The sequence below is a fragment of the Ornithorhynchus anatinus genome, chromosome X1 (assembly GCF_004115215.2).
Source record: "Ornithorhynchus anatinus isolate Pmale09 chromosome X1, mOrnAna1.pri.v4, whole genome shotgun sequence".
NCBI classification, from domain to species: Eukaryota; Metazoa; Chordata; class Mammalia; order Monotremata; family Ornithorhynchidae; genus Ornithorhynchus; species Ornithorhynchus anatinus.
Window position 1 is genome coordinate 17844835 of NC_041749.1, and position 27073 is coordinate 17871907.

The 27073-nt window shown below is 47.4% G+C and overlaps 1 protein-coding gene across 7 annotated transcripts in view; it reads right to left on the minus strand.

Annotated features, from left to right (window-relative positions):
• Nucleotides 1-8063: 8063 nt before the first annotated feature.
• Nucleotides 8064-27073, minus strand: part of FBXO38 (F-box protein 38) — a 65064-nt gene continuing 46054 nt past the window's right edge. For all 7 annotated transcript variants that reach the window (XM_029050155.2, XM_029050157.2, XM_029050154.2 and 4 more), the window contains 7 exons: nt 16323-16423; nt 14757-14859; nt 13271-13437; nt 11513-11658; nt 10658-10761; nt 10180-10293; nt 8064-9043 (listed from right to left, as the gene is read on the minus strand). In XM_029050155.2, the coding sequence (XP_028905988.1) occupies nt 8865-9043; nt 10180-10293; nt 10658-10761; nt 11513-11658; nt 13271-13437; nt 14757-14859; nt 16323-16423 (914 nt within the window). In that variant the 3' untranslated portion in view covers nt 8064-8864. The remainder of the gene's footprint in view (nt 9044-10179; nt 10294-10657; nt 10762-11512; nt 11659-13270; nt 13438-14756; nt 14860-16322; nt 16424-27073) is intronic.

Consider the following 27073-nt stretch of genomic DNA (forward strand, 5'->3'; position numbering starts at 1 on the left):
CCACTCTTCCCCCAACTTAGACCATGAACCCAATGCAGGATAGCAACTGTATCTGATCTGAATACCCTCTACCTCTACTGTCGAATGAATGAATGACTGAAATGGCCAATTCTCTCCCTGAAATGGCCAGAAAGTCATGGATCTGACCCGGCTCCGCCACTCGTCCGCTGTGTGACCTCGGGCCAGCCACTTAACTCCTCTGTGCCTCAGTTACCTCATCTGTAAAACGGGGACGAAGACTGGGAGCCCCACGTGGGACAACCTCATCGCCTTAGAAAAGCGCTTGGCACATAGCGAGCGCTTGACAGATACCATCATCATCCTTATTATTACCCAGCGAGGACGAGAGTTGCCCTCCTGCTTCCCTGGGAAAGAGAACAAGCCGAAGGATGCTTTCTGGGTTCACTTCCAATCTGGATTAGACCGTAAACCCGTCAAAGGGCAGGGGACTGTCTCCATCTGTGACCAATCTGTCCATTCCGAGCGCTTAGTACAGTGCTCTGCACACAGTAAGCGCGCAATAAATACTATTGAATGAATGAAGGAGAAGCTGCGCGGCTCAGTGGAAAGAGCCCGGGCTTGGGAGTCAGAGGTGATGAGTTCGAATCCCGGCTCGGCCACTTGTCAGCTGTGTGACCGTGGGCGAGTCACTTCACTTCTCTGTGCCTCAGTTCCCTCATCTGTAAATGGGGATTAGCTGTGAGCCTCCCGTGGGCCGACCTGATTCCCCTGTATCTACCCCAGCGCTTAGAACGGTGCTCTGCACATAGCAAGCGCTTAACAAATACCAACATTATTATTATTATGAATGAATCTGGAAGACGCTGGGGGTGGGGGGGGGGTTGTTTATAATCCTTCGCTGCTTCTGGTTGGAAAAAAGATGGATACATTTCTGTGGAGGGAAACAGATGGAGCTTTTGAGTTTTAAATATTTTTTATTTGAATAATAATAACGGCAAGCAGCGACCTCTAGCGGTCCCCTTGGGCACTGCTGCGCTTTTCGTTTGCTCCAATTAAGCCACCAGCGTCATTCATTCATTCGTATCTATTGAGCGCTTACTGCGTGCAGAACACTGTACTAAGCGCTTATCCCAGAAGGATTGGCCTCACTGTCCGCTTGGTGATCATTCATTCATTCAGCCAGTCAGTCAGTCAGTCGGTCAATAGTATTTAGAATAATAATAATGTTGGTATTCGTTAAGCGCTTACCATGTGCCGAGCACTGTTCTAAGCGCTGGGGGAGATACAAGGGGATCAGGTCGTCCCACGTGGGGCTCACAGTCTTCATCCCCATTTTACAGATGAGGCGACTGAGGCCCAGAGAAGTGAAGTGACTTGCCCACGGTCACACGGCCGCCAAGTGGCAGGGCTGGGTTTCGAACCCATGATCTCTGAGTCCAAAGCCCGGGCTCTTTCCACTGGGCCTCGCTGGGCGCTTACTATGTGCAGAGCACTGTACTAAGCGCCCGGAATGGACAGTTCGGCAGCAGATAATAATAATAATGTTGGTATTCGTTAAGCGCTCACCATGTGCCGAGCACTGTTCTAAGCGCTGGGGGAGATACAGGGTCATCAGGTCGTCCCACGTGAAGCTCACAGTCTTCATCCCCATTTGACAGATGAGGTAACTGAGGCCCAGAGAAGTGAAGTGACTTGCCCACGGTCACACAGCTGCCAAGTGGCAGAGCCGGGATTCGAACCCATGACCTCTGACTCCCAAGCCCGCACTCTTTCCACCGAGCCAGATAGAGACGATCCCTGCCCAGTGACAGGCTAACGGGGAGAGTCATAATAGTAACAGTAATGTTGGTATTTGTTAAGCGCTCACTATGTGCAGAGCACTGTTCTAAGCACTGGGATAGATACAGGTCATCAAGGTTGTCCCACGTGAGGCTCCCAGTTAATCCCCATTTTCCAGATGAGGTCACTGAGGCCCAGAGAAGTGAAGTGACTTGCCCACGGTCACACAGCTGACAAATGGCAGAGCCGGCATTCGAACCCATGACCTCTGACTCCCAAGCCCGTGCTCCTTCCACTGAGCCAGATAGAGACGATCCCTGCCCAGTGACGGGCTCACGGGGGGGTGGGAGAGTCGTCAGAGCGGATTGCTCTACGGCGGGCCCGTACTCAGCAACTGCACGCTGGGGCCCTCTCTCCGTCCCGGAAAAGCAAGGTAATCATCCAGATGATTCAATCGGAACAAGATCTCCTGCCAGAATCATCCAGGTAATTGCCCTTAGAGAGTCAGGACCGAATCCTGAGCAAGGAAGTCATGTCGGCGCCGATTACTAAACGACAGATGAACTCTTTCAGGAGCCCAGAGAAGGAAAGAAGATCGGCAGAAACGATCTGGCCTCCCAAATGTAATGGGGACAAGACCGAATACCTCAGTCTGTCAATACAGTGAGTCTCTTGCTTTCCGTTTCCCAGCGTTCCGTCCCGGTCGTCGCCCTCGCGGTGTTTCTGCGACGATATTCGTCTTGCTACGATGAATGCTGGCTATTTCTTTCTCAGGCCATTCCTCTTGGTCACGGCAAGCAGTGAGGCCTGATGGGTAGGGCTTGGGCCCGGGAGTCGGCAGCCGATGGGCTCTAATCCCAGCTCCGCCACTTGTTGGCTGCGTGACCTTGGCCAAGTAGCTTCACTTCTCTGGACCTCAGTTACCTCATCTGCAAAATGTGATTGAGCCTATGAGCCCCGCGTTCATTCAATAGCATTCATTAAATAAAAAATAAATTGTGGTATTCGTTAAGCGCTTACTATGTGCAGAGCGCTGGGGGAGATACAGGGTCTTCAGGTCGTCCCACGTGAGGCTCACAGTTAATCCCCATTCTACAGACGAGGGAACTGAGGCACAGAGAAGTTAAGTGACTTGCCCAAGGTCACACAGCTGACTAGCGGCGGAGCCGGGATTAGACCCCGTGAGCTCTGACTCCCAAGCCCGGGCTCTTTCCGCTGAGCCACGGAGCGCTTACTATGCGCAGAGCGCCGTCCTAAGCGCCGGGAATGTACAAATCGGCAACAGATGCACAGTCCCTGCCCATCGACGGGCTTACGGTCTAATCGATGGGGGCGGGGACTGTGTCCAACTTGATTTTCTTATATCCACCCCAGCATTTAGTACAGTGCCTGGCACATAGTAAGTGCTTAACAAATACCATCAAAATAAAGCCTTCCCACAACGTGACTAAAATCAAACCCGTGAACACAGTCTCTCGAGGGACCCGCGGGTTGGGAAGGGAGGGCAAGCCATGAGGCTGTGGGTGACGCTTGAGTGTTCGTTTTACGGTATCGGTTTGCTTTATGGTACTTGTTAAGCGCCTACTGCACGTCAAGCACTGTACTAAGCGCTGGGGTAGATCCAAGTTAAGTCAGACGCGGTCCCGCTCCCACGGGGGCTCACGGTCTTCGGTAGGAGGGAGAACGGGTATCGAATCACCGTTTTACAGTTGAGGAAACTGAGGCAAGGAGAAATTAAGTGACAGAACAATTAGCAGAGCCGTGATTAGAACTCTGGTCCTCTTGACGCCCAGGTCCACGCTCCCTCTACTAGGCGACACTGCTTCTCATGAGTGTGAGAGTACAGTGCTCTCCTTGTTGTTTTTTTTCCCGGATTTTATGCTCTGAGAGTGACAGGCAGTGTGGGTCACTGAGTAGTGTTGGTGATACTATATCTACTCATTTATAGCAGGAACTGAGGGTCCTGATATTTTCCCTAATAATAGAGGTGGCACTTCTCTTCCGATCGTCCGGCTCGGATTTTAAACGTCTACTTGGGTGGGTCAGATCCTTCACTAGAATCGGCTAATTTGATCGAATTCCCCAGACTCTGTTTCTCCACTCTAAACCCCTAGCAGGTTCCCCACCAAACTGGAACCCGAACCCTACTCCAGTCGCAGGCCCGGCTTTTATCCTGCTCAGATCTCAGACGCCGAGGCAGCTCTTCAGAGATCAGACGAAGCGCCGCCGAAACTTGGAGAAGTGATCCAAAAAGCTTTGAGTCCTTATTAACGGGGTCGTCGGAGGCTTGGAAACGAAGTTTGTAGCTTAGGATGTTCTGGAGGCAATTCCTGGTCTCTAGATCGGGTCAGTGTTATCCTTCCAGCCAAATCTGTCTCCTAACCACTCCTCGGTTTTAAAGATCACCTCACCCTATCCCGTTTCCTTTTTCCATATCCTTGACCCCGGCCCTGAAGAGCTCATGGCTGGGCTACTGCAACTCATGATCGGTTTCCTTGCACCCACCGTACCTGTTCCAAATCAGATCAAAATGACACTGCTCCAATCATCTCCCTCAGCCACTTCTCTGATTCGGTCGCATTTACTGAGCGCTTATTGTGTTCGGAGCACTGTTCCAAGCGCTTGACCACATCCGTCTGCACCTATCGCTAGCTCCCTAACACCTGATCGAATCCAAATGTCTCTAATGGATTTATCGGCCCTCTGCTCTTAGCTCTTCCCTACCTTCCTCCCATGACCTCTCAAATGGTCATTTTTCTCACCTTGTCCTCTCTCTCTCAACATCCCATTCCTCTGGAACTTTTCCCTCTCCGATGTGAATTCACCACAGCCGCCTCCCTCTCCCCGTTCAAGATTCGCCCCTCACTGAAGGCAGGGTCCTTTCTCTTACCCGTCTGTTAGGTGCCCAGCAAACTGTGGGCACCAGGAAATGCCGAACGAGACCCTCTCCCGAGCTCCGCTCACACTTCAGCAGCTCTAAAGAATCTTCGGAGTGCCGGCTGAGGACGAATATCGAACAAAAATCCTCAGAATAAATGTAAAGCTTCCGCTGAACAAAAATCCTCCGACTGTAAAGCTTTGGGAGCACGGATTCCCTCGTTAAACGTGTGTAAATCCCAGAGGCATTGAGACCTTTTAAGCTTGCATGTACTGAACATGCCATTCAGTCCTGAAATCAGTCAGGGAAGATGGCCTGAGCTAGGACCAGGTACCTTCATTCAGCTTTTGGGGTGCTGCATCTCATTTTGAACTTTCTTAGTCCAGAAACGAAGCAGAGCACGCCGACAGCAACAGTGGGCTGGCCTGATGTCCATGGATACCTATTTCATTTCCTTTCTTACTGGAACCTAAGAGACTTTGGACAGAAACTAAAGGGAAAACATATGACTTTCACCAAGGAGAATTTGAAGCTATTGATGCCTTCGCATTGGCTTTTCCCACGGCTAGGTACAATCTCTAATATTCAATAGCATTTATTGAGCGCTTACTACGTGCAGAGCACTGTACTAAGCGCTTGGAATGTACAATTCGGCAACAGATAGAGACAATCCCTGCCCAATAATGGGCTCACAGCCTATATGACATTTCATCTGGGAAAAGGAAGCTTGCCTTCCCTAAAGGACCAGGTGACCAGGGTGAAGAGTAGATACATTACCGTTTTTCAGCTCCAACTCACCCGGGAGCAATAGAAGCTGACATTACCTGAAATTTCTATTGCTCCTTACTTGGAAAGTCTTAGTGCTCATCCCCTTGAATCGCGTCGCCTCTATCGGAGCACTTTCTTATAGATGGGAAATCAAGACAGAAGAACGATCTCACCCCGGGGGCCCGCACCATGGCCCAAACTGCATTAACCCAGGGTGGTGTCAAACTGGATAGGGCAGTGGCAGAGGAAAAGGTTGCAATCTTCTGAGTTATTTGCTAAATTGCTCCTCAGGGATTTCTCCCAAGGATTTTTTTTCCTGGAGGGGCCATTCAGAGGGGAAAATCCTCCAGAAACAACTTGAAGATTATCATCAGTAAGAATAATTGTGGTACTTTTTAGAGCTTTACTATGTGCCAAGCACTGTTTTAAGCACTAGGGTAGATAAAAGAGAAGCAGCCTGGTCTAGTGGATAGAGCTGGGTTCTAATCCCAGCTCCTCCACCCGTGTGTCCTTGGGCAAGTCCCTTAACTTCTCTGTGCCTCGGTGACCTCATCTGTAAAATGGGGATTGAGCCTGTAAGCCCCACATGGGACAGGGAGTGGGTCCAACCCGATTTGCTTGTATCCACCCCAGTGCTTTATACGGTGCCTTGCACATAGAAAGCGCTTAACAAACACCATAATTATCATTATTAGATCCAAATGGGGCTCACATTCTAAGTAGGAAGGAGCACACATATTGAATCCCCATTTTGCAAATGAGGGAACTAAAGCACCGAGAAGGTAAGTGACTTGGCCAAGGTCACGCAGCAGATACGTAACGGAGCCGGCATTAGAACCCACATCCCGACTCCCAGGCCCATGCTCTTTCCACCGGGCTATAGCGCTAATCATTAATAAACAAGATAACCACGGAAAGCTGTGGCTTGTTCCCGTTTGCTGCCTCTAGGGAGGAGAGACCACAGGTCTGCATTCCTCACACGATTTATTGTGCAGATAAGACCCAGATCTCTAGTTCCGGTCTATTCTGTGGACTACAATATGCAGGCGTGAGGTTCAAGCAGTCAAACAATCAATGGTATCTAAGCGCTCCGTGCGGAGCATTGTACTGAACGCTCCGGAGAGTACGGTATGACAGGTAGACATGATCCCTGCCCACACAAAGCCTACGGTCTGGGTTCTATGCTATCGGGGAAACAACCAATCAGGCCCCTTAAGTGAAAAGGTGAGGAGTGAAGAATCACCCAGGCAGAAGGGAAGAATGCCAAGAGCTCCTCCAACCAGAAAGCACAGTAAGAGCAGCGCAGACGGGAAAAAAATCACGTTACCTAGGCACCCGTGCTGACAGAGGCACCCAAAGCCTCATCCTCCAGCAAGCGGCCGCTGAGATGGAGTAGGACGTGCTAGTTTGGGGGTTCTGTGGGATCACAGGGGGTTCCAGGTAGTCTTGGGAAAATATATTCCAGTTAATGGGGGATGGGAGGAGACACCGGAACCCTTCGGGATCCCCCACAACCAGCAAGCACACCGGTATTCCCAAAGCGAGAATTGTGCCAGCCCCAGATCCCTCCCATCTCAGTAAACGTGTAGCCTCAAGCAGGTTTCCCTTTATGACACTCCCGAAGCATCATCCCGAACTCCGGGGGCAATCTTCGGGGACCCCCCGAGACATCATAAAGCTCAGGGGAGACAACTGGGGATCGGACAAGTCCCAAAGGGCTGGGAAGCCACACTGGAAGGGCAGCTTGGGGACAGACGGACCTCCTTTGTTCCACACATATCCCTTTTCTTCCCATCCAAGAACTGTCCTCTCCACTGGTGGCCGAGACCCGGGAATGGAGAGTAGCTGCAGAGAGAACAGAGCACTAGAGCCAGTTGCCCTGAAGGACACAGACTGCTTCTATAGCCTCCTCCACCCCGCATTTTTTTTTTTTTAATGGTATTTGTTAAATGCTTACTATGTGCCAGGCACTGTACTAAGCACTGTGGCAGATACAACCTAATCAGGTGGGGCCCAGTTCACGTCCCACGTGGGGCTCAGTCAATCCCCATTTTACAGATGAGGGGACCGAGGCATAGAGAAGTGAAGTGTCTTGCTCAGGCTCACACAGGAGACAAGGGGCGGAGCCGGAATTAGAACCCAGGACCTTGTGACTCCCAGGCCCATGCTCTATTCCCTGGGCCACATTTCTCCTCCGCCAGGAGGGGGAAGAGATCACAGCAGGGGCAGTCGACCTCAGCAGTAGGTCCCAACTGGACAGAACCGAGTGCTTGAGGGGCTCGGACCAATCTAGACCCTGGCCACGGAAATAACGATCGACAAATATCAAAGGCTCTTGGATCACGAGCCTTCCGAGAGACGGGTACCATGCCTATCTCCCACCTGTGAATTCTCTCCCAGCGTGTAGTTGTGTGCTCTGCATACGGCTAAGCGCTTAAAAGCGCTTACTAGAATCGCTTTTGCCCTGGATGGTCTGACTTATTAGCCCTTTTGAAAGGTCTACCCCCACTCTTCCCCCTTTACCCGAGTCCTAAAGCCAGACGAGGGAACTAAAGCCTCAGACGTTTCCTCGGACTGCGATCCGATCAAGGTTCGGTGTCAGAGCCCTCCGTCGTGTTTCCACGCACCGGTTGCCGTTACCCTTTGGAAAGAGGGCTTCAGGTTTAAGGCAGGCAAAAACAGTTTGTAATAAAGGTTTATTTTCATATTCCAAGATAAAACAGATACACCATTGAATGTGGAAATAAATAACTAGAAAATGCTTTGGAATTCATTTTTTTTTCCAAACTCATGGAATTTCCATCCATAAGCTTTTTGTCTTAATTTTAAGAAATGTGGAAATCGTTATGCTTGTTAAAAAAAATAGTAATTACAATTTTGTACAGAAGACACATTGTTCTATCCTCTCAGATTCTGTTGTTTTATTTTGCAGCATCCCTTAGTTGGCATTTCTTTTTAAAAAATACACACAAGACACAAACTGTGTTCAACAAATTTACTCAAACTGGACTAAGATGCTCAAGAAGAAAAAGGCACAGATTTCAGGAGACGCCAATGGTTCTTTGAACACAGCCAATGGGACTTCGTTCGGTACCAAACACAAAGAAAAGTTCTGAACTCAATGAGCCGAGAAAAAACAAAGAATTGTTTCCACGCTTCCAAATTACCTGCCTTCATTAAAATGGATTTTTAAATTAAACTGTATAAACATATGATATAAAGTCTCAGCTTCAGGAAGCTTTTTTTTTTTCCTTTTCCTTTTTTTTTTTTTTGTATATTTCCGCTATGTACAAATCTTTGTATACAATTTTCAGGTTCCTTATACATTTACTACATACTCTACACCGAACCGAGCCGGGGCCCGGTGCGGCCCCCGACTCCGCAGTGCACCGAGAGAGCCGACGGGTCCCGCCTGTTTTCTGCCAGTGGGACAGCTGGAGAGCGGGGGCGGGACCGGCGGTCGAACGACGAGACCCGATCAGATGTAATCGTCCTCTACTGGCTCCCCGTTGACGTCGCAGTAGTGGATGAAGATAGCCACCACTCGCTGGAACACGCCTTTCTTCATCTGACGCAACTCTGAGATCTCCTCGCCTATCGTCTCCATACAGATGTCAGCGGACAGCTGTCCTTTCCTTCGGGGAGCGTAGATGGTGGCTGAGGACAGAGAAAAGGAAGGTGGGGGGCAAAGAAGCTTCGATCGCCGTGAAGCTTCTCGGCGACTCCCCCGCCCGACTCAAGAGCAGTTAACTGTTTCACGTTATACATATAGATGTATCTGTTTTACGATGACGCTGTATTATAAAAGACAAACGAAACGTGAAAGGTGAAAGTACACATCTCTGGAGGTTTCTTGGCCGGCTTCGAGCGATCAGAGGGATTTACTGAGCGCTTACTACGTCCCGAGCAATCACGTGGACCCCCAAAATGGCACTCTGCCTCGCTTCATTAGAGGGAGGTTTTGAAAGAACTACCGCTAGAGGAGCGGATTCACACTGGGGAGAAAGTCCAGCGTGTGTCCACTGAACTGAGGCTATTCTCCAAACAAGTATATTCCCATTTCCTGCATCTTACATCAAGTTTCTACATTCTAGCCAGTGCCGATAAACTGTATACACTAAGAGACAACATGCAGTAAATATCGGAGATAAAACATACAAAATCATTTGAGAAAAATGTAAAAACAATTCCTAAAAATACTGCGCCACACACTGCATCGGCATGCAGCGTCTTCTCAAACGGCAGGTCTGGCCGCAATCAAAAATGTATATCAGGAGAAAATCTAGCTCAGAGCAGAGCAGCTGAGGCAGCGTGGCTTAGCGGAATAGGGCTTGGGAGTTAGAGGTCTTGAGTTCTAATGCTGGCTCTGCCACTTGTCAGCTGGGTGACTTTGGGCAAGTCACTTCACTTCTCTGTATTTCAGTTACCTCATCTGTAAAATGGGGATTAAGACCTGTGAGCTCCACCCGGAACAACCTGATAATCGTGTATCTCAGCACTTAGAACAGTGTTCGGCACGCTGTAAGTCCTTAATAAATACTATTATTATTATTATTTAATTTCAGGCAACTGAGTCAGTTTCCTAATATTTCAGAGATTTTATCTTTTTGAACACAATTTAGAATTTCCTGGGTTTTTTTCGTTGTTTGCATTTTTTTTTTTTTAAAAAGGCTTATTTCTATAAAGACACCTTAGAGACTAGTTTCTTGAAAACCTAAAACTAAAATCTCAGAGGTAAGAGCGCTACAGAATTCCACCTAGATAAAACCAGAGCATGGCCAAATGGTAATTACTTCTCTCATCATCCTCAAAATCATATCTCGCGTAGCTGTTGGGTTCTGCTGTCCGGAGTGATCTCAGCCAGGGAAAATCCGTAATCATGGAATAGGGGGCTCCATCCACCACACCTAAAACAAAGGGGCAGACGTGAGACCGTTGCCCCTGGCAACGTGAAGACCTTTTTTCCCCCCTCGGGGCCCAGGCGCACACAGCATCCAACCAAGCAGACCCACTGGGTGCCTCACCCTCGGGGACTGCAGCAATAGATGTTTTGGAAAAGCCCGACGACCCCGGTTATCCCCCGCTCCCAGCTCTTGACAACGATTCTCAAGCCAATCCAACGTCTTGGCATTTCAAAGATCACCTTCCGTATTTGGCTACAGAGGCCCATCTGACCTTTAAAAGTCTCTCCCTTCAGTCGGACCTTCAAGGAAACAAATGTAATTTGCTTTCGCTGCCAGTTCGGCCTCCCGGCTCTTCATAAACGCTCACCTTCTAATGTATAAATATCTCTTCCCCAAGGGTACTTGGTATACTTTTTCAGGTCTCCCTCGCTCCGTGTGGCTTCAGGGAAGAACTCGTACTTTATGAGCTCTCTGGAAGCAGAGGGAAAAGAAGATATCGGTTATAGTAACGGGAGCATGGCGGGGCACGGAGGGGGAACAAACCGGCATAATGCTGCCTTACGATTTAAGGTCCAGTCCCCTTCACTCGGCTTACCCCGTTCTAGATAAATGCACATTTAGCAAACAATCCCATGGCTCTCCAGGGCAGGCGGGAAGCACAGAAGAGATCAGCAAGAAAGCTGCCTTCCGAGCCAATTTTCTGGCTTTATGTAAGGCACGTCATTATAACTCTTTAAGATATACGAGCTTCTTCCGGTCTCCCATACCCACTAAGGGATTAAAGCACAAGGAAGTAGAGGGACTTAATTTTTAAGTTATCATCACGCTTCCCGTTTCTCGGGCTCTTTTGCTGACCTTCTTTCATCCGATCATGTCGATAGATCCCTTACTGCGTGCAGACCGCTGTACTAGGCGCTCGGGAGAGTACAATACGAGCATAATCAGACAGACTCCCTTCCCACGACGAGCTTACAGCTGAGAGGGACCTCAGGCCCGGCCTAAGGGATTCACTTATTCCTGGTCTGTTTCACACGTCATTTCCGCCCCGTACACGGTAACTGCTCGCGTCAGTCGGCAGGTGACGACAGCAAATGGGACCAATTGCATTTTGGAAGGAATCAATGTCGGAACACTAGGGCCCGCGGAAGTTCGTTTTGGGACGGGCACGTGGAACCGACCCGATGGGCCTTTGGGGTTCTTCTCCGGGCAGAGGGGTACTCACTGATTAATGTTTGCTATTGTGTCCATCCAGCTGCGAATGCGCACCTTGTTCCGAACATTGGGAGGGTTACTGAATTCGTGGATTATGCAGATGTGATAAGGATAGGGGCCACTAAATATCTTCTGCTCCAAAGTCAGGGTGTCGACCTGAGAAAAGGTAGGGACGGAGGGGGTCAACGATCAAAAATTGCCCAGGGCAGATACAACGAAGCAGAAATTCACCACTTCCTGAAAGGTTTCCCCACTGGGCTGTCTGACGGAAGGAAACTTGGTCAACTCTGCTCTCTAAATAGTCTCCTAGGTCTGCAAGCCTCCTGGACTCTTGAGCTTTCCAAACACCTCTTCTGCCTGCAAACTTCTCCAACTTGTTTCTAGTCCCACAGTCACTCCCTGAAAAACCTCTCTACTCAGTAAGCCTAGCTTTATAAGTCTCCCTAACGTCTGCCTCTTGGGTCTCTCCTATCACCGTGGCTCTCAAACCCTGTCGGTCCCTATGGCGCCCTTATTCTGTCCTCCCCGTCCAACTTTATCACCCTTGAAGGTATTTCTTGGGCACTTACTGTGTGCACAACACCGAAGTCAGCCCCTGAGAGAGAATACAACAGAGTTGGAAGACACGTTCCCCGTCACATAACAGTACTGACTACGGCACCCCAACAGGATCGAGTACTCCGCATCGACTGCTCTGAAAGAGGAGGAGCCCTGCAAGATTGCTACTTCCCTAGGATCTTCAAGAACACCAGCTCTGAGGCCGCTTAAGACAGAGAGCATTTTATTTTTAAACAAAAGCCAAAAAGCCTCTCGTAATAAACATATATTTACCGTTGTTCCCGCCCATAACACACGCCGGGTTCCTTCCTAGCAGGTATTGACAAATGTTAACCTTTTCACGGTGTTCTCATAAAAATGCAAGAAGCTTAATTCAACATTGCTCTAGGGCTTTCTTAACATTTTCATCCTAGACCAAGATATATTCCGGAGCCTATTTTTACAATGTGTTTCCTTATAAGAAGAGGAATTGTGACTCATTCATTTAGCTCCCTAAGCAGCTGGTTAATGAACCCAACAAATACTAATTTGAAAGTGCTTTGGAGAACTTGGCTGGGAAAGCTTTAAGGAGGAAGGATCTGGGAGGTTCTCCAGGTCCTGTTTTGAGCCTGTGTTCTAATCCCGGATCCGCTACTTGTCGGCTGTGTGACCTTGGGCTAATAATAATAATGATGATGATATTTGTTAAGCACTTACTATGTGCCAAGCACTGTTCTAAGCACTGGGATAGAGACAGGGTAATCAGGTTGTCCCACATGGGGCTCTCAGTCTGAATCCCCATTTTACAGATGAGGTAACTGAGGCACAGAGAAGTGGCTCACCCGAGGTGACCCAGCAGACAAGTGGTGGAGCTGGGATTAGAACCCAGGTCCTCCGACTCCCAAGCCTGTGCTCTTTTCACTAAGCCACGCTGCTTCTCTAATCAATTCACTTCTCTGGGCTTTGGTTCCCTCACGGGTAAAATGGGGATTAAGACCGTGGAACCTGGACTCGGTCCATCCTGATCAGCTTGTATCCACCCCAACATTTAGTACGGTACCTTGCACATAGCACTTTCATACCATCAGAAACGAACAACAACAAAAAAACCCAAGATCCACCCGCTACCTCATATTGGCGAAGAAAGAAGATGAAGAGTCAAAATAAAAAAAAGTCAGGTGTGGGAAAGGTAGCATAGATGAGACTTTTCAACGGGAGCAGAGGGAGATACCTGCTGCATTGGACGAAGGTATATGATCCGGTTCCTCTCGGGCGGCATCCTCAAAATCTGATCTAGCACTTGATCCATATTTAATTTCTTGCACTGGGCATAGTCAAATCGATTTACAATCGGCGCATTCTCTACTTTTAAGTGCTTCAACACGCGACACCGTGTAGCTGCGAAATAGGAAGCAAACCACACTATTTAGGCAGCAATTCATCTGACATAATGGAGCAATGAAAAGCGCATTTAAATTTCCCTTCAAGGGCTGGCCAAGCCTCCGGAAGGTATGCTGCCGGAGCTGGAGTCGTGCCAGGGAAGACCGATTACTCGAGTTGCACTTGCTCAGCTGGCAGGAAAACTGATATTCCAATGCCTGTGCGTTGTTCAACTAACCCGCCGCCGGCCGAAAACCACTTGCACCTGCAGCGAGGGCTGTGAGCGGAGGTATCACCGCCCACAGCAAACCAATCAGACTCATATTCAGTTTACACAACTTCCTGGGTAATGGCCAGGAAGAGAGTTCACTCCAAACCTGCCACTTTTCTTCCTTGGCCACAAAGTGACCACCAGATATCGTAAAAAAAAAAAGCCAATAGTACGGTCCTGAAAAGAGCACCTTAAGGTAGCCTGCGCTTCTAAAAACCTTTCATGCCGACGGAACGCCAAATGAAAACCTCTGAATTTCTAAGGGAGATCAGACTGCACGTTATGCTCATCTATTTACGACGCTGCGTGTTTACTGGGGATGATTTCTTCTGACACACGCAAAAACCCTCACAACTGAAAGAATTCATTTGCTTTCCAGACTGCCTGCTTAATGCTTTTTACTCCCTTTTCATCGGGTAGTGGATACGTCAAATTCAGAGCAAGGATGTGATCCCGGTTACTTATGAACGTGTTGCAGGCATTACCCGATAGCCCGGTGCATTAATATGAAATGGGCCTATATCTGGGTCGAAGGGACGGAGAGGAATTAGGAGGCAAAACTGAATACTCAATAATTAAAGCCTAGGATTAGAGGAGTGGGGGACACATAGTACTGACTACAGCACCCTAGCAGGATTTTGACACATACTTTTCTGAAAAGTGTAAATCTCAATGAATCGCTCCTTCAGATGGTCCCTAAATGAGACGATTAGGAATGATAGCCTGATTAGACAAATTATAAAATAACTGCCGGGAAGAGAGCCAACTAGAATGTAGAATCAACTTCTCCCAAAGAGGAATGGAATCTAGATTATCGGAGCAAAATTTAGAATGAAGAACCTAGTCGGGTCAAGCGTTCGCTGCTCCAATTCTCTGACTTTGCCCCCAATTCCTTAGTAAACCTTCCATTTCACTGATCGAATACGAGTATCTGCCACTCCTTCAAAACTCCTTTAAATACACTCTGCGGCACGTGATATTCACACTAATCATTTGGATGGGGAGAGACATCACGAACATGAAAAAGGAGAGGTATCCTTCAGTTTTCTGAGACCAAAACACATACCGTGAATGAACATCATCTTGGGGCAATCTTTCAGTACTAGGTCTGTTATACCGCAGTTGGTCAGTGTGATCCCAACGAGATTTTTGGATTTCAAGATGAGCACCTATGGAAGCAGCCAATATGACAAAGAGCAAAGAGAGAGAGGCTGAGGTTGACATAAAATAAAGAGAAGCAGCACGGCCTAATGGAAAGAGCACATGCCTGGGAGTCAGAGGACCTGGGTTCAAATTCCGACTACACCGTGTATCTGCTGTGTGACCTTGTGTGTCTCTTTATTGTTGAATTGCCCTCTCCCGAGTGCTTAGTAAAGTGCTGCGCACACAGTAAGTGCTCAATGAATACGATCGAATGAAAAAGCTTCTCTGTGCCTCAGTTCCCTCATCTGCAAAATGGGGATTCAATACCTGTTCTCCCTCCTACTTAGACTATGAGCCCCATGTGGGCCCTGATTAACTTGATTAATCCCAGCTTTAGTACAGCGCTTGGAACATAGTAAACTTTTAACAAATACTACAGTTATCATTACTGCCGATTTATTACGGGCATGGCTACATGCTAATGTACACTGCACTGGGCGAGGACTCTAAAAATACCAGAGTGCTACGTTCACAGTAACTGGCATTACTCCAAGTTTTTTTTTTTGTTTTTTCTCTTTCATTTGTTTTTTTAAAGTCCTCACATAATTTGACTAGGTGACCTTCCGAAAGTTCAGGGATCGACTGCGCAATCTGCCCGGCCCCAAGACTTGATTTCTTCTTTTCCTTTCCGCTGCTACGAGCCTCTGGACTTCCAGACAGCTCCCCGAGGAGGCAGAAGGGGAGGCAGGAAAGGGCCCAAGGAGACAATTAAACTAAGGAATTTGGTGCCTTCCTCCTAGATGAAAAGAAATACTTTGACCAGAAGGGAAGTCATAATGCAATTAATCAATCATACTTTTTAAATAGTATTTGTTAAGCGCTTACTATGTGCCAGGCGCTGTACTAAGTACTGAGGTATTAATAATAATAATAATGATCGTATTATCTGACCCTACTCTAGCTATAATAATGATGATGATGGTATTTGTTAAGCGCTTACTATGGGCTACACACTGTTCTAAGCGCTGGGGTAGATAGAATGTAATCAGGTTGTCCCACGTGTGGCTTACAGTCTTAATCCCCATTTAAAGATGAGGTAACTGAGGCACAGAGAAGTTAAGTGACTCGTCCAATGTCATACAGCTGATAAGTGACGGAGCCTGGATTACATCCCACGATCCCTGACTCCCAAGCCCGTGCTCTTTCCACTGAGCCACGCTGCTTCTCTACAAGTTAGATACAAGTTAATTAATTGGGACGCGGTCCATGTCCCACATGGTATTTTCTGAGCACTCACTTTGTGCAGAGCACTGTACTAAGCGCTCGGGAGAGTACAATACAACAGAGTCGGCAGACCCGTTCCCCAGAAAGGAAGCGGTTACTTAGCAACGGCCCATGCCCCTCAGCAGCTTCACTGCCATTGGGGTCCCCTGGGGAAATGGACCTGAATTGTTTATTGTTCAAGGAAAGCCCTCCAACTGTGTGTTACCTGCACATGGTCGTCCTCAATGACCGGATCGCTGGTGCTGGTAGACTTGTCGGCTGTCCGTTTCCGCTTCAGCGTATGGCGTGGTTTTGGCTTGGTAACCTCTGGGCATTGGGTAAAAACAAAATTAACAATTAATGACGACGACAATGATAATAATAATGATAATAATACTACTTGTGGAATTTGTTGAATTCTCACTACACACCAAGCACTGTACCAAGTCCTGGGGGTAGGTACGAGATAACCAGGTTGGACATAGTCACTTGTCTCCCATGAAGCTTAATGTCGAAGGAGGGAGAACAGGTATTAAACCCAACCCCTAGAGGAAGAAAATGAAGCACAGAGAAGTTAAGTAACTTTCCCGAGGTCACATAAAAGACAAGTGGCAGAGCTGGGATCAGAACCCAGGTCTCCCGACTCTCACACCGCAGCTCTTTCCATTAGGCCACGCTGCTTCTCGATTAAAAACGCCCTTTCACCACATACGAGTCTTGGCATCAGACAGGGCGATTCAGATCCTCCCGTAAAAGTAGGGCATATTCACTTGTGGAAGACCACACGCGATATCGGCCACTGGCTTTGTAGGAAAGGATTTAACAGAGGATTTAGACAAGGGTCAGAGAAGGGGAAGCAAGGTAATCAGGGAGACAAAGCCACTGCAGACCATAAAGATTAAAACTCCTCAGTCTGAGACCCCAAAGCTGAAAGGCACGATGGAAGTCGACGAAATCACAACCGGCGTGGGCAGCTTAACGTGGAATTGTCCTTTAAAACCCTCAGGACTAGGATTCATTTACTGGCAACCCAAGGTGGTTCCAAGTTCAAATCCAACCAAAGGAAAAATCCTTTCGTGTTATCAGTCGTGGAGAGAAGACCAACAGGATGAAGAAAAGGTTGGACAAATTCGTAAGGGAACCACAATGCGTTATTAGAGGGAACGATAAGGAGTGCGGGAAAGTAATCTCAACTATGTGTTCTGATGTCAGGGAGAGTGTGTGTGTTACACTGCTCCTCCAATCAGCCTCTGTACCACTATCACAGACAGACCCTTTGGCTGGCTGAACCACTGTTTCAACCCAATAAGAGCTCTACTTAGGTACACGCTTTTGTAATTCCTGATAATTCAGAGAATGCCTACCTCATTTCTCAGCAGAAGGTGTGGGGGGTGAAACGCTAAATAAACCGTCCATAGCTCTGTCAGTGAATTGTGCTGGGTTCTTTCCCACAGAGGCACATATATATCCAGCCCTCCCCAACTGCCTTTCTGATTTCCAGTCCTAGACTCACCAACTTCCCGGGTGTCCTCAATCTACACCCCTCCCCCCCGCGCACACACACACACACACCTTTTTATGATATTAAGCACCTACCTTATGCCAGGCACTGTGCAAAATGCTGGGTAGAGACAAGCTAATCAGGTTGGACTCAGTTCATGTCCCACAAGGAGCCCATAGTCTTCATCCCCATTTTACAAATAAGATAACTGAGGTGTAGAGAAGTTAAGTGACTTGCCCACGGTCACAGGGCAGACAAGTGACAGAGCCAGGATTACGTCCCAGGCCATTCTAAATCCCAGGCCCAGACTCTATTCACTTAGCCACGCTGCTTCTCTAGCTTGTGGTTGAGAAGACAGAACCTATTATACTCTACATTAGAACAGTGCTCTGCATATAGTAAGCGCTTAACAAATACCAACATTATTATTATTACACCAAAAATAAATATAAAATTAACAGGCATTTGCTGAGCTGCCGGTGCTTTTTTCAAATAGGTTTAAAATCTTTCCAAAGCCTCTGTTCTTTAAGAACTACCAATTTCTGCCTACTGCTGTCTATAAGAATCCACAGGTATGACAATTTTTTTTTTGTTATGGTATGTTTAGCACTTATGTACCAAGCACTAAGTGCTGGGGTAGTTACAAGGTAATCGGGTTGGACACAGTCCACGTCCCACACGAGGCTCACAGTCTTAATCCCCATTTTACAGATGAGGTAACTAAGGCAAAGAGAAGTTAAGGGTCTTGTCCAAGGTCACCCAGAAGGCAAGTGGTAGAGCTGGGACTACGACCCAAGTCCTTTCTCATGGTACCTTTAAACTGACATGTCTCATTATGGTTCTCCTTTCTGATTTTTATTTGACAACTCGGCAGGCAACTGCTGAAAAAGGTCTCCATAAAGTGCTCGGGCTCCAGATTGGCTTCTCTGGTCTCTGTTAACCTTGGCTAATAGGAGACTAGACACACACCATGTCTATTCTCACATGTGTATTTTCCCCAGTGCTTAGTACAGTGCTCTCCACACAGTAAGCACTCAATAAAGACCATCAGTCCTACTATAATCAATCATATTTATTGAGCGCTTACTGTGTGCAGAGGACTATTAAGTACTTGAGAGAGTACTATATAACAATATACCATTCCCTATCCACAATGAGCTTGCATTCTAAAGGGGGGGACAGACATTAACATAAATAAATGACACATACGCAAATAAGTGCTACAGGGGAGGGGGATGAACAACAGGAGAAAGTCAGGAGGACGCAGAAGGGAGTGGAAGAGAAGGAAAAAAGGGCTTAGGGAAGGCTTCTTGGAGGAGATGTGCCTTCAATATGGCTTTGAGGGTGGGAAGGGTAATTGTCTGTTAATTATGAAGAGGTAGGGCGCTCCAGGCCAGAGGCAGGATGTGGGTGGGAGGTCGGCGGTGAGGCAGATAAAATCAAGGTGCAGTGTGAAAGTTGGCATTAGAGGGGCAGAGTGTATGGACTGGGTTGTAGGAGAGCAGTGAGGTGAGGTAGGAATAATAATAATAATGTTGGTACTTGTTAAGCGCTTACTATGTGCAGAACACTGTTCTAAGCGCTGGGGTAGATACAGGGTAATCAGGTTGTCCCACGTGAGGCTCACAGTTAATCCCCATTTTACAGATGAGGTAACTGAGGCACAGAGAAGTGAAGTGACTCGCCCACAGTCACACAGCTGACGAGTGGCAGAGTCGGGAGTCGAACCCATGACCTCTGACTCCGAAGCCCAAGCTCTTTCCATTGAGCCATGCTGCTTCCCAAGGAAGAGGCAAGGTGATTGAGTGCTTTAAAAATCAACACTAAGGAGTTTCTGCTTGATGCAGAGGTGGATGGGCAAACAATGGAAGTTCCATAGGAGTGGGGAAAGATGGACAGAATATTTTTATAGAAAAGTGATCTTTGCAGAGAGTCAAGTATGGACTGGAGTGGGGAGAGACTGGGGCCGGAAGGTCAGCAAGGAGGCTGACAGAATAAACGAGGCGGGATAGGATAAGTGATTAATGTGGCAACAGTCTGGATGGAAAGGAAAGGGCCAAAATATAGCATGAATTATACTGGCAGTGGGATGGTCATAAGGACTTTTGATTAGTTGAAGACTGACAAAATATAATCAACTTTTTTTTCAGAATTTAAAGTTACAAGTAGAGTTAATGCCACAAATGAAAGAGTCAGGCCTCCACGATATACCAGCCAAGTCTGTAGTCTAAAGTTTTGTATTCTCCTTATAATATTCAAACAGGGTACTCTAAATTCTACCTTTGGAGAGTGAAAACACAACCAACCGCAAGACTTTGGATACAGATGAATATGGCATTTGGGGGTTTATATGTAAAGGAATAATTCTAAGAGTAAATGACCTGCTTTTTTTTTTTTTTTTTTACTATGGTTGATATATTGTCGGTCGGATCTTTTTTCTACAAACCGGTTGACTCTGTTGCCCCCCTGCTCTTCAGGAACCTCTTGAGATTGCCCATGCACCACCTCCACAAACAGAAACTCTTCACCCTTGGCTTTAAAGCACTTAATCATCTCGCCCTCTCCTACCCTGCCTCGCTAATTTCAACTACAACCCAGCATTCCCACTTTACTCTTCTAACGCCCCGTTTAGACTGTGAGCCTATCACTGGGCAGGGATCGTCTCTATCTGTACTCCCAATTGTACATTCTAAGCGCTTAATACAGTGCTCTGCACATAGTAGGCACTCAATAAATACTACTGAATGAATGTAAGCTTTACACTCTTTCTACCATAACTGTATGTTCCTGCAGAGATCTAAAATTTGCAAAAGTAAGGCTTTGTTCAATTTCACCTCACATATCAATCAGCACATGTCCAGTAAAGTGCTTTTAATCCTCATTTAGGCTTCTTGAGGGTAGACAAGCACCTTCCATCGAGTTCACTCTGTGTGGTCAGGAGGACACCATAATGAGGATTAACATCAGTTAAATTGGTAGGTAGATATTTGGGAAATTAGCTGGGTATCCTTCAAAATGAGAAAACCAACTGCTAAACACCATTTGGAAATAAGTTTTGCAGAGATTTTTAGTGATCAGTGGTATTTATTAAGCACTTACTTTTTGCCACGTACTATATATTAGGTGCTTGGGACAATACAATAGAATAGGTAGACATGATCCCTGCCCGCAAGGAGCTCACATTCTAGCGACCAAGCTATTTTTCTAAACACCCTAATGGGATCGTCAAAAATATTTTCAAGGTGACATCGGTGTAAGCTTGAGCTCCAAATGCTACGTAAGATATCATTACCGTAAAGCTCTACATTTACTCCTGATGATGCTGCAGGCAAGCTAAGTTATTCTGCATCATTCGTTTGTATTTATTGAGCACTTTCTGGGCACAGAAGACTATACTAAGCACTTGGAAGAGTTGACAGACCCATCTCCTGCCCACAGAGAAGATCACAGTCCAGAGGGGGAGACAGACATCAGTACCAACAAAGAAATTACGAATATGTACCCAAGAACCGTAGGTAATTTGTCATTCAGCATTGCTCAGAAATGTCTAGCCTCTGGCTATTGTCTTTGCCAACTTGCCGTTTTAAGTATGATTACTTTCACAACATTCGACAAGCACTGAACCTAATGAACACTTCATAACCATCATTATTTTACAGTGCAATTCTCAAGATGCCAAAAAGCAATGGCTTAGCACTAAAAAAGAAAATACAAAAAAAACCCCATCAACATTCAGTAAAATCAAAAAGCAGTCCATGGAGAAAATTCACTCCCTGATTTATCGTTTTTCTTCAAGACATGTAAAAGAGTTGAGCAATGACTGATTTGCCGATTTACTATTGCTTGTTTGGCTAGTGTAGTGAGGAAAATACCTTAATGAAATTGACTCTACTGGCTTGGCTTCACTGACATTGACGTCTGATGGTTCTTTTCCTCTCTCTGGCTGCTCTGTCTCTCTCGGCAGCCTCCTTCTCTGCCTCCACCCCTAACTGTGGGAGTCCCTCGGGGCTCAGTTGCCGGTCCCCTTCTATTCTTCATCCATACACATTCACTCCGGCGCGGCTTCAACTACCATCTCTGTTCAGATGATTCCCAAATCTGCATCTCCAGCCCCGATCCCTCTCTGAAGTCCCGCATTTCCTCCTGCTTTCGGGACACCTCTACTTGAATGCCGGGGGGACACTTCAAAGGTAACAAGTCGCAAACTGAACATCTTCCCACCCAAACCCTTTCCTCCCCGTGACTTTCCCAACACTTTGACATCACTATCCTCCCTGTCTCACAAGCCATTGGCATTTTTCTCATTTCTCCCAATCGGCGTACTCAGTGTCACCAAATCCTGTCGGTTCAACCTTCACAACACTGCTAAAATCCACTCTTTCCTCTCCGTTAAAACTAGCACGTTAATCCTACCCTGCCTTGATTACTGTATCAACCTCCTTGCTGACCTCCCTGCGCCCTGTTTCTCCCCAGTCCAGTCAATACTTCACTCTTCCACCCTGATCATTTTTCTACAAAAACATTCAGTCCACGTTTCCCCACTCGAGAACCTCCAGTGTTGCCCATCCACCTCCATAAATAGAAACTCCTTACCGTCGGCTTTTAAGCACTCAATCACCTTGACCCTTCCTACCTCACCTTGCCACTCTGACTACAACTCCATTCCTCTAATGCCAACCTACTCGCTGTACCTCGATCTCATCTTCCTTGCTGCCAAGCTCTCACCCACATCCTGCCTCTGAACCTGGAATGCCCTCCCTACTCATATCCGATAGACAATCACTCTCCCCACTTTCAAAGCCTTGTTAAAAGGACATCTCTTCCAAGAGGCCTTCCCTGACTAAGCCCTCATTTCCTCTTCTCCACTCCCTTCTGTCACCCTTGCACTTAGATTTGCACCCTTTATTCACCCCTCCCTCAGCCTCAAAGCACGTGTGTACATAGCCATCGTTTATTTAACATCTTTATTCCCTTCTAGACCGTAAGGTTCGTTGTGGGCAGAGAATGTGTCCACCGACTCTGTTATACCCTACTCTCCCAAGTGCTTAGTAGAGTGCTCTGCATACACTAAGCGCTCTGTCAATAAGACTGACCGACTCTTACTCGTCCAGTGTAAACTGTAAGTCATAACAAGGAAGGGGCCACCTGGAAGCCGTTCAAAGCCTGGAACAAGGAGTTTCGGAGTCATACAATCACGGACGTGCTTGGCCACACTTAATTGTTAAACATCTTGAAGTCCCTGTGAAGCTCAGCGACAGACTTGTGGAAAACCGTCTGTCGCTGAACTTCACAGGGACTTCAAGACGTTTGACAGTCCACTGTCAAAGACAATGGGAGTCGGAACAAATGGGTGGGCAGCAATCAAAGCATTTTTTTGGGGGGGGGGGGAGGTTACGGGGACTTCTCCAGCAGAGGTTTCAGATGGATGGTGTTAATAAAAAGAATTGTAAACTTCACCCAGTGCTTCACATAAACGTAGGGAGGGAGGTTCGGGAATCTCCATCCGGGGAGTTTGTAAAGACCAGAATAGATGACTCTCTGTCCTAGATGATTTGACCATTCGCTTGCCTGGACATGGACGTGCTGCAATTTTCAGCAGCATCATCGTGATGGCCATGATCACCATCATCATCATAATAGTACTTAAGGGCTCACTATGTGCCAAACCCTGTACTAAGCACCGGGGTAGATACAAGATCATCAGGTCAGACAAAGAACCTGTCCCAAGTAGAGCTCACAGGTAAATAAGAAGGGAAGACAGATATTTTACAGATACAGGAGAACACCCATTTTACAGATGAGGGGAATGAAGCACAGAGAAGTTAAGCGGTCTGCTCAAGGGCACACAGAAGGCATCATTTTATGAAAGTGACTATTGTTTGCAGTTAGTTTTTTTCGGCTGCATTAGCTCAGCTCGATTTGGTTCACTGTTAGTAAGCGAAGGGCCGCATTTTTGTTATCATTTGCTCTAGACATGTATGTATAAACATATTCAGTTAAGTATTAACACCATGTAAGTACTTTAAAATTGCTAGTTGACTGTCATGTTCAGGCTGGGGGTGAGGTCTAGAGATAAAGAAGATTGGTGAAGTTGGACCCCCGTCACAGCAAATGGAGGCCCCCCTCAGTAACCCCAGAATTGCCGTCAATTAAAAGTACATCTGTGTGTGCGAGATTCACCACAAGACGATTAAGTGTTTAGCCAAAGGCAAGAAGGACAGAGGGATGATTTTTACAGACACACGAAGGACACTGCTGCTCAGGCCCGTGATCCTAGATCTGCGGCTCTGCTCTCCAGATAGGGCTTTATCTCTTGCGGCTACTGCTGAGAGGGAGAGATGGACAATCACCAGTTCCGCTCGGCGGAAAATGAAAGGGAAGATCCCGGTTGGCCTCCTCAGTGCTAAAGAAACCATCGCCTCGGTCCACCGAACCATCGCCACTATGGAAAAGCGACTCTAGACCGTGTCCTACCGGCAGCGGGCCAGATCTCTCCCTTCTTGACCTCGGGGCCTGGGCACTGCTCATCCTGAACGGCCAGGGGCCGGAAAAGGTGCCCAACTGTATTTTCACGGACCCCCGTGGGCAAGAGCTTCGCAGTGGGCTGCTCACACCCGGATACGGTCTCACCTTGGCGGTGTCATCTTCGAGCCGAAGGATGGCTCCGACGGAACAAGTCGGGATGGGTTGGGAGGCTTGTCGTCATGCTCCGCGGCAGAAACGCCAGACTTCCTGACCTGATCGCCTAACCTATGAGAGCCCGACAGATCACTCGGGGGCAGAGTGGGTCACGAGGCCCAACTGAGAGTATGGACTCATGGGCTGCATCTAACCACACGCTGTATCCAAACGAGGATCTCCCCTCCACTCAGGAGACTTCTGTGTAGGCTTCATAATCCTCCGATTCTTGACAGAGCTTCTGGAATCATGGTGATATCCGTCCAACGGCAAGTCGGCCTCCTCCGTCGCTTGAAAGCGGTAAACACCAACCCACCTGCTAGCCCTGACGACCTGGGAGAGCCTGGACCCTTTAACGCCTTTCTGAATCAACAGCAGCGGACTGGAAAATGTTGTTTGAATTTATTCCCGTAATCCTCTTCGGACACCTCACGCACCACAGTGTGGAGTTCCATCGTCCAAGGTCTGTTTGAGAGCCAGGCCGTGGCTACCTTATCCCCGGCAACACACCCACCTTCTCCTCACCCCATCCTTCCACCTTCCCAACACTAAGAGGAGGGAAGGAATCACACGACCAAGTGATGGCTTCAGGGCCCAGCGGAATCTATCTGGAGCCTGGACTATCCTGGATTTGAAACCGAGAATCCCCGGATAATCACATGGGGTGACTAACATCGGGATAGGCCTGTTTGCCACTGATTTGAGGTTGGGGGGGGATACTGATGTTTTAGGCCTCTAAAATGGAGACCTGCTTGTAGACAGTAAGAGGTAAGCTGTAAGAGTGAGTGGTAGACTGTAAGCTCCTGTAAGCTCCTGTGGGCAGCGAACGTGCATCCCAATTCTAACGTACTCTCTCAAGCCCTTAGTATAGAGCTCTGCAAACAGTAAACGCTCAATAAATACCATCGACTGACACAGTTAAGAAGGCCCCAGACAATGCTGCAGTCCAGCTGAAAACTGAGGATTGATCAGCAGGGTGTTCTGAAATTAAGAAATGGGTTTTTTTCCCCCTTTTTAAAGCAAAAGCTTAAGGGACGTGAGACGAGGCAAAGATAAAAAACAATTCCAGGCACTAAGAATGCCAAAAAAGTCAACATAACGTGGGACAGAGTTCCTGGAGGGACCGGATGGCGTCTCCCTTCTCTATTGTACTCTCGCAAGTGCTTAGTACAGTACTCTGCACATCTTAAACTTGCAATAGTAATTGTGGCGTTTGTAAGGCGCTTACGTGCCAACCACTTTTCGCAGCTCTGAGGCAGAAACGAAATCATCAGGTCAGATCCAGTCCCTGTCTCACACAGGGCTCACAGTCTAAGGACAGGGGATAACAGCTAGCGAATGCCCATTTAACAGATAAGGAAACTGAGCCAAAGAGAAGTTAAGTGACTTGCCTAAGGTCACGCAGCCGGCTAGGGGAGGAGCCGGGAATTAGAACCCAGGTCCTCTATCTTCCAACCATATGCGCTTTCCACTAGGCCATGCTGCTTCTCTGTCCAACACCAATGACTGCTTGACAGGACCCTCAAACACTCTCTGTCTCTCACTCGCACACGTGAAAATAACCACAGTAGCTCTGTTTCTTCAAGTTCAAATGACAACTAGATATATACACACTTATGTATATAAGTGCCTACACACACATATACATATAAACATACATACGAATGCATATGTGTTTAAAGGAGTAGCATCTTCTGGGGAGGTAGCGTGGTATATAACATAGGTTGGTATTTGTTAAGCGCTTACTATGTGCAGAGCACTGTTCTAAGCGCTGGGGTAGACACAGGGCAATCAGGTTGTCCCACGTGGGGCTCCCGGTCTTAATCCCCATTTGACAGATGAGGTCACTGAGGCACCGAGAAGTGAAGTGACTCGCCCACAGTCACACAGCTGACAAGTGGCAGAGCCGGAAGTCGAACCCATGACCTCTGACTCCAAAGCCCGTGCTCTTTCCGCTGAGCCACGCATGTTCCCCTAACATATGTTGCTTTCCTTAAGGAATCTATCCCAGTATTAGATCAATATACTAAGGTTTAAATAATCAACAGGAGATACTCGTTACTGATAGTGTGAATTGCACAAATATTAAAAAAAAATACAAGGCCAGAAATCTGGAAGTAAATATACTTCATAACTTTATCCACTAGAACACGTTCAGACACAGTCTCTTCTGGCTGAAGTGACTCTGGCATTTTAAAACGCTTTGAAACCTTCCCTTAAAGCTGAATATTTTCAAGAAAACTGCCCCCCAACTGACTGGCCTCAACTCCAAACCCAGAACTTGAGTGATGATAATGTTGGTATTTGTTAAGCGCTTCCTACGTGCAGAGCACTGTTCTAAGCGCTGGTGACGGCATTCCTTTCTCTATGGGTGCAAGAGCTGCCATGAAATTCTTCAAGGAGAAAGGTTACAAGAGTTTCAGTCTAAGTGACAAAGCTTAATTAGAAATTGTCGAGTAGCAAGCAAAGCTCTCCCACGCTTATTTCCGGGGAGGCGGGTGGCTTCGCTCTTCCTGATTTCAAGAAATGATAAAACTACCAAGTGTGAGCTTCTGAAATTCTCTCCTTCTCACCTCCCCAACTCCCTCTCTCCCTAATATCCCCTCCTTCATTCTTCCCAACTGTCTCAGATACGGTGTCCTGTTTTCAAAACTCCCAACTGCCTCATATACAGTGTCCTGTCCGTTTTCAAAATTCACCCCTTCTACCTGTGCCTCTCACCCTATCTCCTCTTCAAAAAACACTTGCTCCCACTCTTCTTCCCTCCCTGACCGCGGCTTCCCCAATTATTCATGTTC